Raw genomic sequence first — 17,245 nt, forward strand, 5'->3', positions numbered from 1 at the left:
CATGATAAAATCTTCTTACAGGTTCCAAAGTCCAAACTGTATTCGTTCCAAGAGTTGTCATTTTCGTGGTTATTACGAGTTTGAACAAACTATTTCGCAATTGATACGGAGAAAACAAGAAAAAGCATGGTAAAGAGGGACCCGGCATTTTGACAGGACTCTGTGCTATCAACTACGACAGGTTACGTTGGCACAAAATTGGAGGAATTTGGTATTATTAGATTATCTACCAGTTTTGTCTAATTAACACAATTTTGATTTATGCTGCATTTCTACAATTGTTAATCAGACACAAAAATGAATATCATAATAAATGTTGGTACTTGCAAGGACATTCACGCCTCTTGGTTTATTCAAATGCAGTAATACAAACTTCCCATATATAAATATATTCCGTATGTTTTTAAATTGATCCATGTTTTAGAAGAAAAAAGAGAACTTGTTTCAAAAAATAACATATTTTCATAATTTTAGGAGTAGTTATTGTTCTTTTCTCTCAATTTATTCCTACGATATACATTTTCTTTCAAAGATTATGCAACATTTTCTAAAAGATTATAATTGCCTATCATTTCAGGATTATATTTATATAATAAGTGAATTTGGCGTAGCTAATTAAAAGACCACAACATGAAGAGCTAGCTACTTTTTAGACAAAAACAAAAATTGAAAAGTAAAGAAATGACGGGGAGGTGGGTACTCTTGGGTAAGATTTATGCGGTTCTCTTACTCTTGGCATTTCTTTTTTCTTTATATATATATATATATTGTAATATTTTGTTAATTAATATACATATATGTTTACCTTATATCAGTTTTGTTATGTATACATAGCTGATATAGCTCATATAGCTGTTTGTTTTGGTATTTCAGTTTTTATTTTTTAATCTACAGGTTTGTTTATTACATGAGAGATTACAAGATGATGGATATTTTGTCGCCAAACAGAATATCCAAGTACAAAATAAATAAATGAGGATGTCAGATGAATCATCGCTTTAATAAAGTATCTAGTCTATTTGTGGGTTTCCTCTTGCATGCAATTTTTTAATTGTAACACACCTTCTGATAAAATAATATATATATATATATATATATTATAAAAAAAATTCTTGTCTGATTTTTATAGTACAACTAGATAAATCAAAACTTGATTGGTATATGTGTACGAGTTCATCTGTGATATATGGGGATTATGTTATACGTATTCGACACAACTATAAATTTATGTGTCAACTAAGATTAATTCAAATTTTCTTAATTAGAAAATATCATTTATTTAATATAAGATGAATCTGATGTAGCCTAATTTTCTTACTTGCCTAAAGTCTTTTAGGTTTTCATGTGATTAACACATTGTTTATTTGTTTAGGTATTTTTTTTTGGGTGCATTTGAAGTAGAAGATATCTTATAAGTCTTAATTACGAGTTGAACTGGACCAAACACTTGGAAAATATAATCAGAGCAAGATGATCGAGCAAAACCACGTATCTGCTACTGATCATGTTTATCTAGTGGCCGCAACTGATTTCTAGCGAATCCAACTTTTAGTAGCTGACGCGTAATCATCTTGAAACCAAAAACCACGGTTCGATCTAGTTTGCCAACAAATTTGACCTGGTTCGAAGACGTCTGTTCAAAAGCTCCTAGGATTGGTATGTATATATCCGTGTTTCTTTGCGTGAGTTGTGTGCAAGATTGATAAGTGCATCAGTGGCTGGGTCATTTTGGGCTTTTACTGGACCTATTCTCTACGTTAGAGCTTTTTTTTGTTGTTGTATGAATTGTTGTATGCTCACTTATAATTTTGGTTCAATACCGGTTTTACTCAAGTTCAAGATTTCCCATTTTGGTTCCGAAAACAAACAGTTAATACATATGTTTACAAATCACAAAACTATTAAAATCATGAAACCAAAATTCCTAGTTTTGAAAAATTAATGTAATAACCATAGTAGTCATTAAAACACTAAGACCATCTTTACTGGGCAGTACTCTTTGAGTTGCTCTCACTATTGGGCCCCAATTTCCCAATAAAAAAACCTATTTTCGAGTCCAAGAAGAATCGTTGCTTTGGGAAGCAATTGAGCAACCGTCAGAGAACCGCGACGTGGCGTATGGTGGACTATAATTTTTTTTTTTTTTTCCATTTCTTCTCTCTTCTTCCCGACTCTCTCTTTCTTCTCTCTCCTTCTGAACGCGATAGAAGATGCAATTCATCCAAAATTCAGGAAATTCAATCGATTCCCGACATCGATTGAATTAGCCAATTTATCGATTCACCGGAAACATAGTCGGAGACAGCAACGGGGAACAATTGCCGGAGGAAGAGGTCAGTGACGTCGATCAAAATTTCCAATGGAGTCACTGCTTTTATCCGGAAACAGAATCAATCGGACCGAGTCAAGAAAGGTTTGATTCTGCATGATCATGTGAAGAATTGGGTCAAGAGAAGAGTGGATTCTGGAGTTTCTGAGACGAGATGTTTCCTCCCTTTTCTTGTTGGGGCCAAGACAATGGTACTTTTTTTTTTTGTGTTTCTGTTTGTCTAGTTATAAAGTTTGTGTGAAATATTTGATTAGTATTGGATTGTGAATTTACCCTTTTTGGCTTTAGTGAACTCCGTGTAAGATTTCATATGTTTTCTCAAATTCAGATATGGTTTGGCTATCAGATTTTAGAGTTATTGTTTATCAATCTTGAAGTCAACTACTGACTTGTGAAGTTGTTAGATTTATTGATTAGGTAGGGAATTGAAATGGATTAGTTTGATTGGGACATGGGGAGAGCTTAGGATGCTCTAGAATTCACCTTAGGACTCTTTCGTTTGGTTGTCCTGTGTTTGTCACTTGTATTCAGATTTAGAGAGGAATAAAGGAAGATATTGATTCTGGTTCTTATCAGCTTTTCTGATGAGAAAACAGCTGAGTAGCAATAGAAAACCTTGCTAAGTCTGATATTTATGCTTAGACTATGTTTTCACAATGAGTTTTTCATTACGTAGTGATAGCAGGAATGCTAATAGTACAAACAATAACACTTTCCGATTTATGGTGCTTTACAAGACAGTGAACTTTTGTTGTATAGGGTTTAACCGTTTGTTGTCTTGTTTGATTGTTGTTCAGACTGTTGTTCTATGATCAAAAGGTATGAACTTCTCATGTCTGTTTAGTAGTATAGGGTTTAACCGTTTGTTGTCTTGTTTGATTGTGAGAATGTTAGATGTTTTTTTTATTGTGACCCGCGTGTTGTTGTTAGGAGTACAGTTGATTTTTTGCTTGATGTTTTGTTAATGTTATAGTGTGATTAACATTCACTCTTTTGCCATGTTTTGTGCGAGGTTTATACCAACTGGACAATGGGTTTTAATGGTGAAGAGGGGTGTTCATCAGCTTGACATTGGGAGTGGATTCTCGTAGTTGAAAAGGTATGCTCTTCGTCACTTACCCCAAAATCAGCATGACAATGGGGTTTATGTACTCTTCATCACTTACCCCAAAATCTTGGTTTTAATGAATTCTTTTGATCATAAGATAAACAATGTGGGAGCTATTCGGTCAAAGCCGACGGTGGACTATACAGCAGAGAATTTCTCGTTTCATATTTCGACCAACTTAGAATCTGCTTATCATCTGAGCCAGCTTGCGCATCCTCTGCTTAAGACTTCCGGAAGTGGGAACATCGTGTTCATGTCTTCTATTGCTGGAGTTGTATAGCTTTATGTTGGTTCCATCTACTCTGCAACAAAAGGTAATATACTAAATTATGGAAGAACACAAAAAAAAAACCTCTCTGCTTCTTTGTATCTTACAATAGTTTTCACATGTAAATATAACAAAGCCATAAAAAAGAAACCTCTATTTTGAATTTTGTAAAATATGTTTAATATTCCAAAGTTTGTAAAATATGTTTAAGATTCCAAAGTTTTATGTAATATAAAATTTTTAATAATTGTTTTGTCATTTTAGATTATTAAAGTTTGATAATTACTAAACATAAATTAAAAAAATTATTATTTAAAAGATTGAGCAACCTTCTTTGAGTTCTCTAGTAAATGAATGATTTTGCAAAAATACTCTTAGGATTGTTTTACTTAAATTAGTATTAATTATATGATTAATTAATTTGTGAGTAACTTAGGAAAGGTACTCCACTAATGATGCTCATTCCCCGGCCACTAGACCCATACCTATTTAGGTCCAAGCAAAATCCTTTCTACAATCAATTTACTAAAATCACAAATGGAAGTAGTTCATGTAATATGTAGTCTACTTTTCTGAGAAAAAAACAAAAGTTAGGAAAATTATATGGTTGATCACTCTTTTATACCGTACCGAGCTCTTGATTCTTATTACACTGTTTTATACTTTTGGGAGGTGATCATATTATTAAATTATTAAGAAAGAAGGATAAATTGTTTTTGCAAATGGAAATAAACTGGTGAACAATTAACATCTAATTATGACAAGTGTGGTTAAAATACGTATCCATGTAAAACCCGCAATTAACTTTGAACATAAGATTTCAAAATCATCTTACATATATAAATATAAATATACGCAGTCCAAGTTAGAAAAATACAAATTTTAATCCAACCCTCCTTTCGGTTTGGGAAACCAGCTATAAATATATTTTGTCATTAAGTAAAAATGGATGGTTGTAAGGTATTAGTAATTCTTCTTTTTTTTTTTTTTCATTTATATGTGTGTGTGATTTAAGATATAAGCTCTGAGTGTTTTTTTATATTAAATGTTTTATATCTGTTCCAACAAATTTCTTCTTTTTGCTGCAGATTACATATCATGTTTTTTTCTTATGCTTTGTCTTTTTTTTTCACCACGTATATAGGAGGAAGTCACTTTTACATAGAATCTTGTATTCCATATTTTTCTGGGTTATACTGGCTCATTTGTAAAAAGAACTTAATTCTAGAAAGTAAATAGTATTCTTGATGATATGAACCCAAATCAATTTTTGTAACCATTTCGCATCCACCATTATCTTATCAAAACGATGGAATGGAAGTACGTATTACAAAATTTAACTTAAAATATGACGAGAATATTACATAGTATAAAGAAACTAAAAGGGAAAGAATTATCAATAAGGGCAAAATAAAAAGGACAAAACGGTTAGGGCCTAGGTGAGTGAAATGAGAAAAAAAAAAAAAAAAATTAGATGTGTTTAAATAAGATGTGTTAAGGAAGATGTCGTGTGGGACTCAATTTATTTCATTTCTAGTTCTGATCATACCCATCACGTGCCTCTATGGCTCTATCCAACCTCTCCTCGCCTATTGTTTGGTAATTCAAAGTGTGTCATAAAACAAAGGATATGTCGATTATAATTTTTCATCCCTGAGTTTTTTAAATCATATTTTATGTATATGGTTGTCTAATAATACCTTTCAATGAACATTAGTCCACCATTATAGCCAGATAGAGCTTCGCAGAGTTAATTAGTTTTCTGTACAAGGATTTGGTGACTGTTGTGATGACATTGTAATGATATACCAAAAAAATAACCTAATAATATACCGCAGCAAATTGTAGCTCTAACAATACTATAGTTTTCTAAAAAAAATTATATATATACCGAGTTTAGATTTAGGATTCTTAAGCGTTTTAGTCAAAACGGTAATGGATTGGACGACTGATTAACATGGGCATGAAGGCATCACTAGGTTTACCTAATGTATATATATGGAGGTTACAAAGAATATATGATGTCGAACGATTAAAAAAGAAGAGAATATAAGACATAAAAAAGATGTGCTACGTAATATAAATATATAGACAATACACACAAATTTCAAGCATCACGCATAACAGCTTTATAACGGAATAGATTCGTCATGGGACGAAGGAAAGATGGATAGAGAAGATGTGCTAAGGATCATTTCATAAAGTTACCTTTTATAGTTTTTTTTATATATAAAAAATTATTCTTACGAGAATTCTATAGCATTGTTATATGATAATTATTTCGTATTCAGTTTTTAATAAATACAAAAATATACTTTTTATTTGTCAAAGGATATATGACTTAATAAATCTATTAGACTTATTTCTCTTCATATCTGTTTACGAGTAGTATTAGAATTGAGATGCTTTTGAAACTCTACTAATTGATACGTTACGTGAATTAAGGTTTTTATATTCATGGAAATAGTGTTTCCCTTTATACATTCCCAAAATTTTAATAAACCACATGAGGGATGCATATATGAATATACCATACCTTATTCTCTATATTTTTTGATGCTTTTTCTTACAATAGAAAATTCAAATTTGAAGTGTCTTTAGTAAAACTTGGAATATTCTACATTTCTACATGTTAAGCCGAAAATGAGACAGGCCAGTTTATAACAAGCAGCAAAAATGAAACGTTGTAAAGAAAAGGAACCTCAAAAGAACAGTTAATTATTCTGAAAATCACTTACCAATATAATCAATTACACCATATGTCGGTTATTACCAATGCTATAATATTGTTTCAAAAGTAAAATATTATTTTTGGAATACTATTGCTGTTTGTTTGAAAAGCCAAATATATTGTGATAATTGGTGTGGAAATCAATTTTACAACGAGTGTAAGCACAATGGAAATCTGAAATCTTGACTAAAAAAGATGGATGTTCTAAGTGTATATATACAATAGGCAAATTGAATATTTCTTTCATTCAAATGCATACTTTATTCAAGAACGTCGTTATTATACATGGTGTCAACGGTTATCACCATTTACCAATACAATATGTAAGATTGTTAGGTACTATATATTTATCATTAGTAAATACCTAGTAGACTCTCCTCCTCCAAACGAGTAATCAAATTATATATATAATTTTTGTTCAAATATCAAATCATATACTTAACGTTTCTTTAAATTGAGTATAGTATAGTGGAAGTTGAGATGATAATAATCTATACGAACTTTTAACACACCACACTAAAAGGTGAAAAAGTTTTCTTACTTTCTTTGACAGTAAATTAATGGACATGAGACCTCTCTTGAATTTTCTTCAGTAATTCCAGAAAGGTTCAAGATCAACCGGTCCAGTGGAGGAAGAAGGATCTTCTTGAGGGTAAAACCGTCTCTTACCGAATTCAAAATCCGATGAAATATCAGTGTTCATGTCAGTCGAAACTCCGGTTTCTTGGGAGACACTCATCGTTTTGTGGCTCTGTCTTCTGTTGTTCTCGATCATAGCGTGTAGAACTGAGTGTTCTTGCGCGAGAATCGGGCTATGTAGTAGATTCGTGGAAACCTGGAGGGATTGAGTTTGATAGAGTGGGATCCTACGGAAAATGTCGGCTTGGATCGAGTTAAGAGCAGGGCTACTGAAGCAATTGAGTGTTGTGGTTCCTTGGTTTTGATCCGTTTGGTTGGAGAAGCAGGGCACGTAGACAGGTTCTGTTTTGGTTTTATCGTTGTAAGGCGAAGAATCGGTTAAAGAGGGCAAAAGCGTAGGGTTAAAGTCAGTTCCAAGGGAACCGATTCGGATTAGACTTGAAATAGGGATCTTCTTCCCTCCTGCACTCTTCTGAAAAACCCTACAAATCACCCATTCATTCTGCAAAGAAAAAGCAAAATTAGTAAACCAAAAGGAAAACAGAGGAGAAACAGAGGATTTTGGATAGGGAAAACAGAGTAATTGTTGGGTGGTTTTTAGGGTTAACCTTTGCGGTTTTAGGCAGGTTATGGGCTGAGAATTTTCCTTCAAGCCTGTACTCATGCATCACCCAGTTGGTTTTCTGACCTTTGGGAGCTCTTCCTCTATAGAAAACAAGTGTCTTCTTCATCCCAACAAGCGATTTGCCTCGGTATATCTCCTTGTCCTTCCCGGTCGCCTTCCAATAACCGGCTTCAGTTGCTCGGTTAGTCCTTAAACCGGTCGGATACTTTCTGTCTCTCACACAGAAAAAATACCATTCTTTCTCACCAATTTTAGCCATCCCTGTATACCAAAAAAAAGACCCAAAAATTAATCTTTCCACAACATAAGATCTCAAAAAGAAGACTCGTTTGGATTCAGACAAAGAATGTTAAAAAACTTGGTATGGTGTTGATCTTGAAAACGTACATGGTAACTCCCATGGCTCCGATTTGTTTAAATCAACTTCACCAATAGCTTTAGCTGAGAAGCTGATGTCAAGAACCTTCTTATGGAGATAGTGAGTTATGAGTTCTTCATCTGTTGGATGAAATCTGAACCCTGGAGGTAAATCCATCTGCTCTTCCTCCTTCTGAAACCCACAAAAAGTCTCCATCGTTTCTTCCCCCCACCCAAGAAACCTTAAACCCTTTGAAATAAAACAACAACAAGTTGATAATTCAAAATCAAAACTTAAAAATACGTTTCTTGATTTTGATCTTGAAACGGTTTTGTTGAAGAGATATATGGATTTAGAGAATACTATGTATGATATATTTTTATAAATAGAGATTGAAAAAAAGATGAACAGAGAAGTTAGGGAGAAAGGTTAGGAAGATGAAGAGGAGGAAACATATAAAGGGAAAAGAGCCAAATGAAACTATAAAGATTGAAACTTTGAAGGAGTGGAGAAAAACAAAATTTTCAATATTTCATTTTCTTAATTATATGAAAATTACGTCAAAACGATAATTTTGTTTTGTTTTTTTAAGAATTTGAAAGAAAAGGAAAAAATATATTTCCCCATTTTTTTGTGTGATGAGAAAGATACGTAGTGTGTAACGCAACTTGGGTAGGTTGTTTTAGCACTTTCCCCTTTTACAAAACTTTTTCTAAGCTTTTTTAAAATATTCGTAGAAAATAATTCAATTTGAAAAAATAAATGATCAGACCTTTTTTAAAAAAAAAAATATTTTAGATGCTATAGGAACTAGAAAATTATACTATATATTTGCAAATTTACAAGAGAACGGATAATTGTTATTCTTTGAATCTAACGCATTAAGCATGGTTACTATAATTGTACTGAAAAATACAAAGAATGATCTACAACCTTATTACGTCAGTTAAGTAATACAATGAATATATAGTGACATGAATGCCTTAGAAAAATCAGTTACAGAGAAATAACTATATGGTTTTGACTTCTTTTTTTTTTGGTTTTAAATATTTATGGTGGAAACAGTTTCTGTTTAGTGACTATCAAAATAGTAAATACTTTGGTGTTCAAGCATGCTTTCGATATATATTTCATAAAGAAAGTGGAAATTGCGTAACTAAATCCCAAAGTTTAATTATGATGCAATGTCATCTTTCTTTATTCGTTTGTGAATATTAACCTATGCTGACGTCAAAATATATATAATAAACGTTTCTCGTATTGACATTTCATTTATAGTTTTTTTTTTTCATTTATCTATAATAGATATTTTAAATTAGATAAATAAACTATCTTTGTATATTTTTATTTAGTAACCATATCTAACAACTTTTATGAGATCGAACAAATTACAAATTTTAACTAGAAAGTCGTCCGTGCTTGTTAAGCAAATAAGAATACTAAAAAGTTGAAATTTAGATGACTCGGTACCAATTTAATATGTAAGATAGTAATGTTTAGCAATAAATATAATTTAACTTTATAACTCTTTCCAAAAGAAGAATCAAGAAGGCATGATTGACAAATGATGTCTCTGCTAGTACTTTGATTGGTTCTTTATTCGTGAAAGTTTTATTACGATTATAAAAAAAAAGAACACTTCGAAAAGGTCAAAGAAATACATAGAGCTTTGTATTTTAAAGAGTGAAGTGGGTTCGGTGTACTTCTAACACAATTTGATTTTGGTATCAATTAGCATTTATTTAGGACTGGAAAAGCTGTTCAGGGTGGATGTTCGCCTAGATTCCAGTTGTTATATCTTTTTACATGTAGCTGTCTGTTGATGTTCCAAAAAATATGACGGATTCCATAACTTAGTATGAAGATATATTTTTCTATGAAAATTGTATCAACCATTTTATTTTCAATAACTTACTGAAGTCTTTATTCATTTATTATACTATAAAATATCTATTGTAATTTAAATTTAATATTTTAACATTACAACGATTGTAACATGATGCCAAAAATAATTATGATCGATAAAGTGAGTAAAAATACTAATTTTAATGAGTAATTTTATCCGATAAAATTGTAATATACGTTGTTCACGCAGAATTAATATGAACTAACTAGTTTTAGTAAAATATGATAATATGGTAGAATCTGTTTTATGTTGGTTATTAAGCCATTAAATGTTGCATCTGAACTAATATTCAAATTAGTAGACAAATAAATTTATGAGTGGTCCATTTTTCAGGTTCTGATAGAGAATACAAGAAAATGAAACCATGGAAAAAAAATAATTTATGTTTGTAAGGAAATGGAATTGAAAAAAAAAAATCCAAATGCAACACTGTTTTGTCCATGATAGAAAGAAAGGACCAGTCAAATGTATAAAGTTTTTTTAAAAAAAAAAAATAATAAAATAAAGCATTTCTTTTTATTTTCATTTTAATTGTAATAAAATTGGTTGATAAGAAACTTATATAATTCGAAAAATATAACGCACAAAGTTTTAGGCAGCACCATTTCTTACTTTCCATTTGCTATAATTATACATATATTAAAATTAAGTGGAACATAATAAGCACGAGATATATCTCCATTTATCATCTTTGGCATAGTTGAGTTTTACCAAACAATTAAGATTGTCGTACAGTTTACATTTCAGTATTTCACCATCCCGTGATTTTTTTTTTCTTTTATCTCCAATAACAATTACAAATAGAAAGAAATCTCTATTGGTACGAGTAGTTATTTATATGCTTATATTATCAATCTCGTGATCTAAACCATCTCTTTCACACTTTACGTTTCCTTCAACCGCCTATAAACAGTTTACATAAGACTCAAGAGGAGTTTAGCAAAGTATGTATGATATTGATATGTTAAAAGTTTTAAACAATATTATTTTAGCAACGTAGGTATGAAATGTGAGAATTTTAAATAACATCTTTTAAATTTATTAGATTCACTTAACGATATTTGTGAGTTTTGTAAACTTTAAAAGTAGTATATAAACTTTCTCGAACCAACTATCAAAATTAATTTGGATTAGTCCACTACTAATATCTTTAACAAAAAAAAAAAAACTGTCAAAATTTGGATTAGATAAGTCTTATTCAAATATTGCGGGATACTTCTATGATCACAATTCCTAACGATTTGGTGACTCCCACATTTATAGAAATAAGTTTTTATATCAAACGAAGATTGAGGAAAATGGCGGGACATCGCCTATTACATTTTTTTATTGTTCTATAATCTATCCATATACTCAAAAGTAGCACCTTTTCATGCAATGAAAATACATAATGCATAAGTTGGCGCCTCACGTCTATTAATTAAACACTAACTATATATAACTAAAAAATGGATCTCACGTATAATTGACCTAAATCACAAAAAGCGAAAAAAATAAATAAAAAAGTTAGAAGAATATAGCATATTCTCTACAACTTGTTTCATGTTCATTTGTTTGCTCTTTAGTTTAGCCAAATCAGAGTGACACACTGACACTGCATTTATCACAATTACGTATCTAAACATAGTAAAAAGAAAGATTATCTACGCTTCTAAAGAACACGCACTCAAAACTCGTAATTTCACCCTAGCTAGTTACGAGTTTAGAGAATACGCACTCAAAACTCGTATTTTCACCCTAGCTAGTTAGTTATATACTATACTAGTATATTTTATGCAATAGACATTTATTTTCTGTTTTAAAAAAATCCCGCCTAATTAAAGAACTAGACGACTAGAATGCACAAAATGTCAAACAAGTCGATAATATTTTCAATTGATAAAAAATATGTTTATAAAATTAAATATGGTCGGCTAAATAAAAATAAAATTCTGCTTATAGAAGATGTTGCAAATTAGGTGGTAAGAAAGCTACTAATATTTCTATTTAAGGACGTTATCCAGTAAGACAAGACCACGTATTAATATGAACGATTGCAAAGACCTTCTGGTCTCTTCGCTTATCGTAAGCCTTTGATTTTGTATTGTAGTCAACTTAATATTTATAATCTATCACGTCATTTTTATTTCCTAATACCATAAATTTAGGCGAATGGCCAAGTGTCTACATGTTGAAGAGACGATGAAGATTAAAACCAACCAGCTTATGAATAGCTTAATTAAAACACGAGCGGAGTTGACCAGATTATATATATGGTCATGAACGTGCTTCCGACTCAATCGGTATATTTGTGTTTTATGGCATATATATATATATATATATATTTTTATTCTATAGTTTTGTAAATTATAGAACGAGATACAAATTAAGTTTCGGAGCTAAGTGGTTTATAAATCTATTTTAAGTAATGTATAATTATCAATTGTTTTTCACTGAACGTAGTAGTTTAGCTCATTAAAAAAACGACATTATTCAGTGTTTTTTGTTTTTGGTGAATGAAATTATTCAGTGTTATGATTTAGCTTGTTAGCGTAATAGGCAATTAATATTTCTGAATTTGGTTGATAGAGATAACACAAACATAGACCCCCCGCGTCTCATTTCTTTGAATACTCGGATAAAACAAGCATAATTGTTAATTTATTAGAAGACGATGAGAAAAATGCATAATTGTAACATGTGCTATAGTGCTAGGCCTAAGTAACAAATCAGTGGAGCTAGCTTTTTTGGTGATTACTAATTTGACCCATTTTCATATGTTGGGCTCCAAACTGTGGGGTTCAATAGAAGTGTGATACTTGGGCGCGCAAATGATCAAACAGTCAATCATACATACTACTACTAAATACGTAAAATAGCACAAAGCATTATAAAAATGCTGTTACTTACAATCTTAAAATATAAAATAAATTTAGGATTTGTAACATATGGATTTATGTTCGTGTTGCTAGCATGCATGTTATAAACCCAGATTCAAACTCGACCGATGTGCGTGTGTAAGTTGTAGACGATTTACTATATCATTATATGTTGGGTTTTACGTGTAGTTTGTAAAATTATTGAGTTGCTACTCGGTTCTTGTAAGATTTCAATTCCAACTCCAACACAATCTATTCTTGATAAATCAGTTTCAATCAAAAAGTGCATTATCAGCAGAAAAATCCCAATGATATATATACTCCAAAGTATTTTGATGATAAAGATTTGCTTACAGTGGCAATAGTGCAGCTAAAGCGAAAGACTTAATTTACCCTTTGCTCCTCTATAAATCTTAAAGAAAGGAAACACATGAAAATCTCAAAAAAAGAAAGAAAGAAATTTAAGGTACTCTTAACACTCCTTGAAACAAAACCAAAACTGATTCATTATTTAGATCCCAAAACTGAAAGTTTTGGACCAGAGCCTTCTAGTTGAGTTTCCACGTGCCATTTCCCCGTACCAATTTTTTTAAAGATGCTGGTGCTGGTGACAGAAACTTGGGTACCAATAGGTTGTTCTTGAGACTTTTCCTTGTTGTCTTCTGTTTTAGTGTTGGTGTCTAGTTTCTTAGTGTATTCTTCGATTTTTCTGATCTGGGTCTTCATGGTGTCAACATCTTTAGACTCCATAGCTTTCTTGATGCTGGAAAGGTAAAACCTCAAGTCCATGATCACATGGTTATTCTTCACGATTCGTTTCCCAGCATCTGCTATGACGCAGTGGGCTTGCAAAGTTGCAGTCTCAAGATCAGCTGTAACATTGGTGGTTGAGTAAAAACAGCCTTGGTGGTAAGGCTGAAAGAAGGAGAAAAACAAAATTGGGTGAATATCTTGAAAAATATTATAAAAATTAGTATTCCTCCCACCGAGGCAAAGAAGGAATATGATACGCATATCATTCCACAAAATCACATCCCTAATTGTTGACAAAAAAAAAAAAAAAATCACATCCCTAAATATAATATATTACCACCCATCACTTCGCTATACACAAACACTAATCAACATGCATGCATGTATAAACGTAGAGAGAGACCAACTAACCTTGTTCAGAGTTCGAAGACCTTGAACCTGAATCCTTCTTAACGCGGCAGCAGCAGCAGCCATCTCGACGACGAGTTTGTTTTGTTTCTTTCTTTGTTCTTAGGGGTTTTAGGGCACAACACTGAATCGAGAGGAAGTTTTTATATGCCGCCTTAATGGGTCCTGTATAAAAAGCCCAAAAACAAAAGTTAGACGAAATATATACTTTTTGAGTATAGTTTAAAAAATTATTGAGTTACGATGAGGAATCCCATTGGAGCTTCTTGTTTAGAAACTCTTAATTGAAATAATTCAAAAATAATAAAAAGTTTAGACTACAAATTCTCCAGCTGAAGATGTTGTTCTTATTAGTGCATGGTTAAACACTAGCAAAGACCAAATTGTGGGTAATGAACAAAAAGCATCCGCTTTTTGGAAAAGAACTGCTACATATTTTTTCAAATAGCTCCTCTGTTGTAGGCTTATCAACACGGAATTGGAACCATTGCAAGCAAAGATGGTAAAAGAAGAAAGAGAAGGTTGCCACTAAAGTCATCAAAGCGAAAGGGGGAGAAGGTTGCCATTTAATTAAGACAACAATTGAAGAAAGAGAGACCAATTCTCGAGAACTTGTGTACGCAAAAAGAGAAAGTCATAGCGGAGCGAAATAAACTATCAAGGGATGGAAGTGCTTAGAAGTCTTCTTGCGAAAACAAAACAACTTTAAGTGAAAGAAGAAACTTTGAAGAATGTTCTAATCTTGAAATGCAATAAAGTTTTCACATTTGTGTCTAAAATTATGTTGTATGACATCTCCCCATCTGTGTTTTTTATTTAAATTGTATCATCTCCCAATATCACTTTACTGTTATGTTTCACGTTCTGCATAATTAATAGTATTATCTTTTAACTCACGTCTTTCAGCTCTTCCTATATTACCAAAGTCTCTTACTATAATTTATAAGTTTTTGTCTACGTTGAACCATTAAATCCAAACTTCCAAAACTGAAGTGAGACCCTTGTTCAGAGGATTGTGTGGACGTTGAAATTTAAGTGTGTGGTTACTTTGTGATTAACTCCATTAAACATCTAAAGAAACTGAGATCAGATTAGGAGAATAACTAGATTTGCAAACTTGGTCGCCATCTTATTAACTAAATTCTCTGCAAAAGTAAAAAACTCTCGGCATAAGCAAAGAGCAAATCAAAATAAGTAAAGAGTCTCTGTAAAAGAAACTTCATATCCATCTGTCAAGAAAACTCGAATACATATTCGAAAGGAATGTTTCAGAGGATTTGATGTTTGCTTTTTTTCATATACAGAGGATACATTCTCTTTTGTCTATATGTTTATAGATCGTAGGGCTAGCTTCACTGTAGTTAATTTCATAAAAATCTTATCTCTTTCTCTACCTTTTTGTTTTATTTAAACCAAAGAGACTTCTTCTTCTTCTTCATTCTTATTAATCTCTGTTCTTTTTTTTAGAACCAAACATAAATCTCTCATCGCTTCACGTCATCTTTAACTTCAATCATAAAAATCTTATCTAAACTTCTTCTTCACGTCGTCTTCATCTTCTTCATGTCGTATCCTATTCCTAATCCACTCAATTCTTCATCAGATAAAGCATTTGATAACATGTTTGATGAATTTTTTGATAACATATTTGATAACATTTTTGATAACGCATTTGATAAAATTTTTGATAACGCATTAGATGCTTATGAAAAAAAACTTCAAAAGGCAAACAATTCAAGAGAACGAACTCGTCGAGCATATATAGAAAGAGGTCGTGAGGTAGGTATACTATCTTTTATCATTATTTTAGTTGTTATTTATATTTTTCTAGCATTTTTAGTTGTATTTATAAGTTTTTCTACTATGTTTATTTCTTTTTGCTTAATGATGTTATATATTATTTCTATTCTAATGAATTAAATTTAACTTGAGATTTTGAGATTACAACAAAAAACAAAATATTCTGTTTTAAACAATTTTAATAATGTAAAAATATAATTATCAAAAAATTACAAAAATTATAAAAATTAAAAGTTTTTTTTAATACTTATAAAGAGATTATATATATTTCATAAATTCGAAATTATAACATTATTTACTTATTTTTAATTTTAAGTTATTAATTCTACAAAAAAAATTGAAATGAGATTAAAGAAAATATACAGTTAATTATTAATTCTAAATTTTGTAAATAGTCACTTCTATGTAAACATAGATTGTTTCATATTTTCATCTAACAATTTTTTTTTTCAAAAATATTGTTTTCAACTTTGTTCTATAGGTAGAACTTTTTTAATTGAAAGCTAAATTTTTAATAAAAATATATGTGTGTTCCTTTTCTAATACTGTATTTTAAAATTTAATGTAGTATTTTTAGATTTTTTATTTCATTTATCTTTTCACCTTTGAATTATTTGGGATTCATATATTATCATGCTTATAATTTTCTATTATTTCTTTATTTATGTCAAATTTATTTTCTTCTAATTTTTCAACTTTAATTGAGTGTTCATAGACTCTTTTTGTGCAAACATAATTTTTACCATTCATTCAATCCTAAAAGGGAGGAGTAGAAGCTCATCAACCTAATAGTTAGATAAAATAGGTTAATCAAAAAATAAGCTTACAACAAACAAAGATAGATAGATCGGAAAAACATAAATTGTTGTTGATAGATCCGTAGGAGTTCGGAGACTGTGACACGATGGTTTGCGGATAGGTTTAAAAGAATTGATTTGGAAACCTATATCACCAAAGTGCACTTATCTTTTCGATCAAGGGTTAAGAGAACTCCAGAGTTAAGTGTGCTTGAGCTGAAGTAGTTTAAGCATGAGTGACCTTTCGGGAAGTGATTGTCGTAACTGTGTGAGCGAAGACAAAACAAGTATTACGAGGAAGGGTCGGTAATATGGTAATTTGTAAGGTCAGTAAACAAATATTCCTCCCGGACGTAACATACCGGCCGCCGAATATGGGTGAGCCAGGAGTAGACAAGGGGCCCACTGAAGAAGGTGGCTATGAACTGGGAGTGTGATATGTTACGGTTTTGACTCACTTTGACCCTGTTTATTTGATAGTTTTGTAGTTGTTTGAGTCCTTTTCAGGTTATAATAAGAGGCTAGGAAGCTAAAAGCAAGGATTGGAACAGCAGGAGCAATCAGAGCAGAAAGGAGTTGAATTGGAGCAGAAAAGCTGATTTTAGACCCAGGAGCACATGCTCCCGATTTCCGAGCACATGCTCCCAACTCTACGGATTCATGAC

At 31.4% G+C, this 17,245-nt stretch overlaps 1 protein-coding gene and 1 long non-coding RNA gene across 2 annotated transcripts; one reads left to right on the top strand and one right to left on the bottom strand.

Moving 5' to 3' along the window:
• LOC104762255 lies at positions 2,098–3,906 on the top strand. Its single transcript, XR_763426.2, has 2 exons — positions 2,098–3,428; positions 3,535–3,906. It is a non-coding gene; the product is annotated as an uncharacterized LOC104762255 (long non-coding RNA).
• LOC104762257 (NAC domain-containing protein 100-like) lies at positions 6,822–8,532 on the bottom strand. The gene is made up of 3 exons (XM_010485508.2): positions 8,088–8,532; positions 7,684–7,961; positions 6,822–7,577 (listed from the first exon to the last, which is right to left on the bottom strand). The coding sequence occupies exons 1-3, from the start codon at positions 8,272–8,274 to the stop codon at positions 7,026–7,028; spliced, it is 1,017 nt and encodes a 338-aa protein (XP_010483810.1). The 5' UTR covers positions 8,275–8,532; the 3' UTR covers positions 6,822–7,025.

The sequence above is a fragment of the Camelina sativa genome, chromosome 18 (genome assembly GCF_000633955.1).
Source record: "Camelina sativa cultivar DH55 chromosome 18, Cs, whole genome shotgun sequence".
NCBI lineage: Eukaryota > Viridiplantae > Streptophyta > Magnoliopsida > Brassicales > Brassicaceae > Camelina > Camelina sativa.

Coding starts and splice junctions, on each gene's coding strand:
- LOC104762257 (XM_010485508.2), bottom strand. CDS start 8,274: ATGGAGACTTTTTGTGGGTTTCAGAAGGAGGAAGAGCAGATGGATTTA. Junction 7,962..8,087: donor GGAGCCATGGGAGTTACCAT/GTACGTTTTCAA, acceptor TTTGGTATACAG/GGATGGCTAAAATTGGTGAG. Junction 7,578..7,683: donor ACCTGCCTAAAACCGCAAAG/GTTAACCCTAAA, acceptor TTTTCTTTGCAG/AATGAATGGGTGATTTGTAG.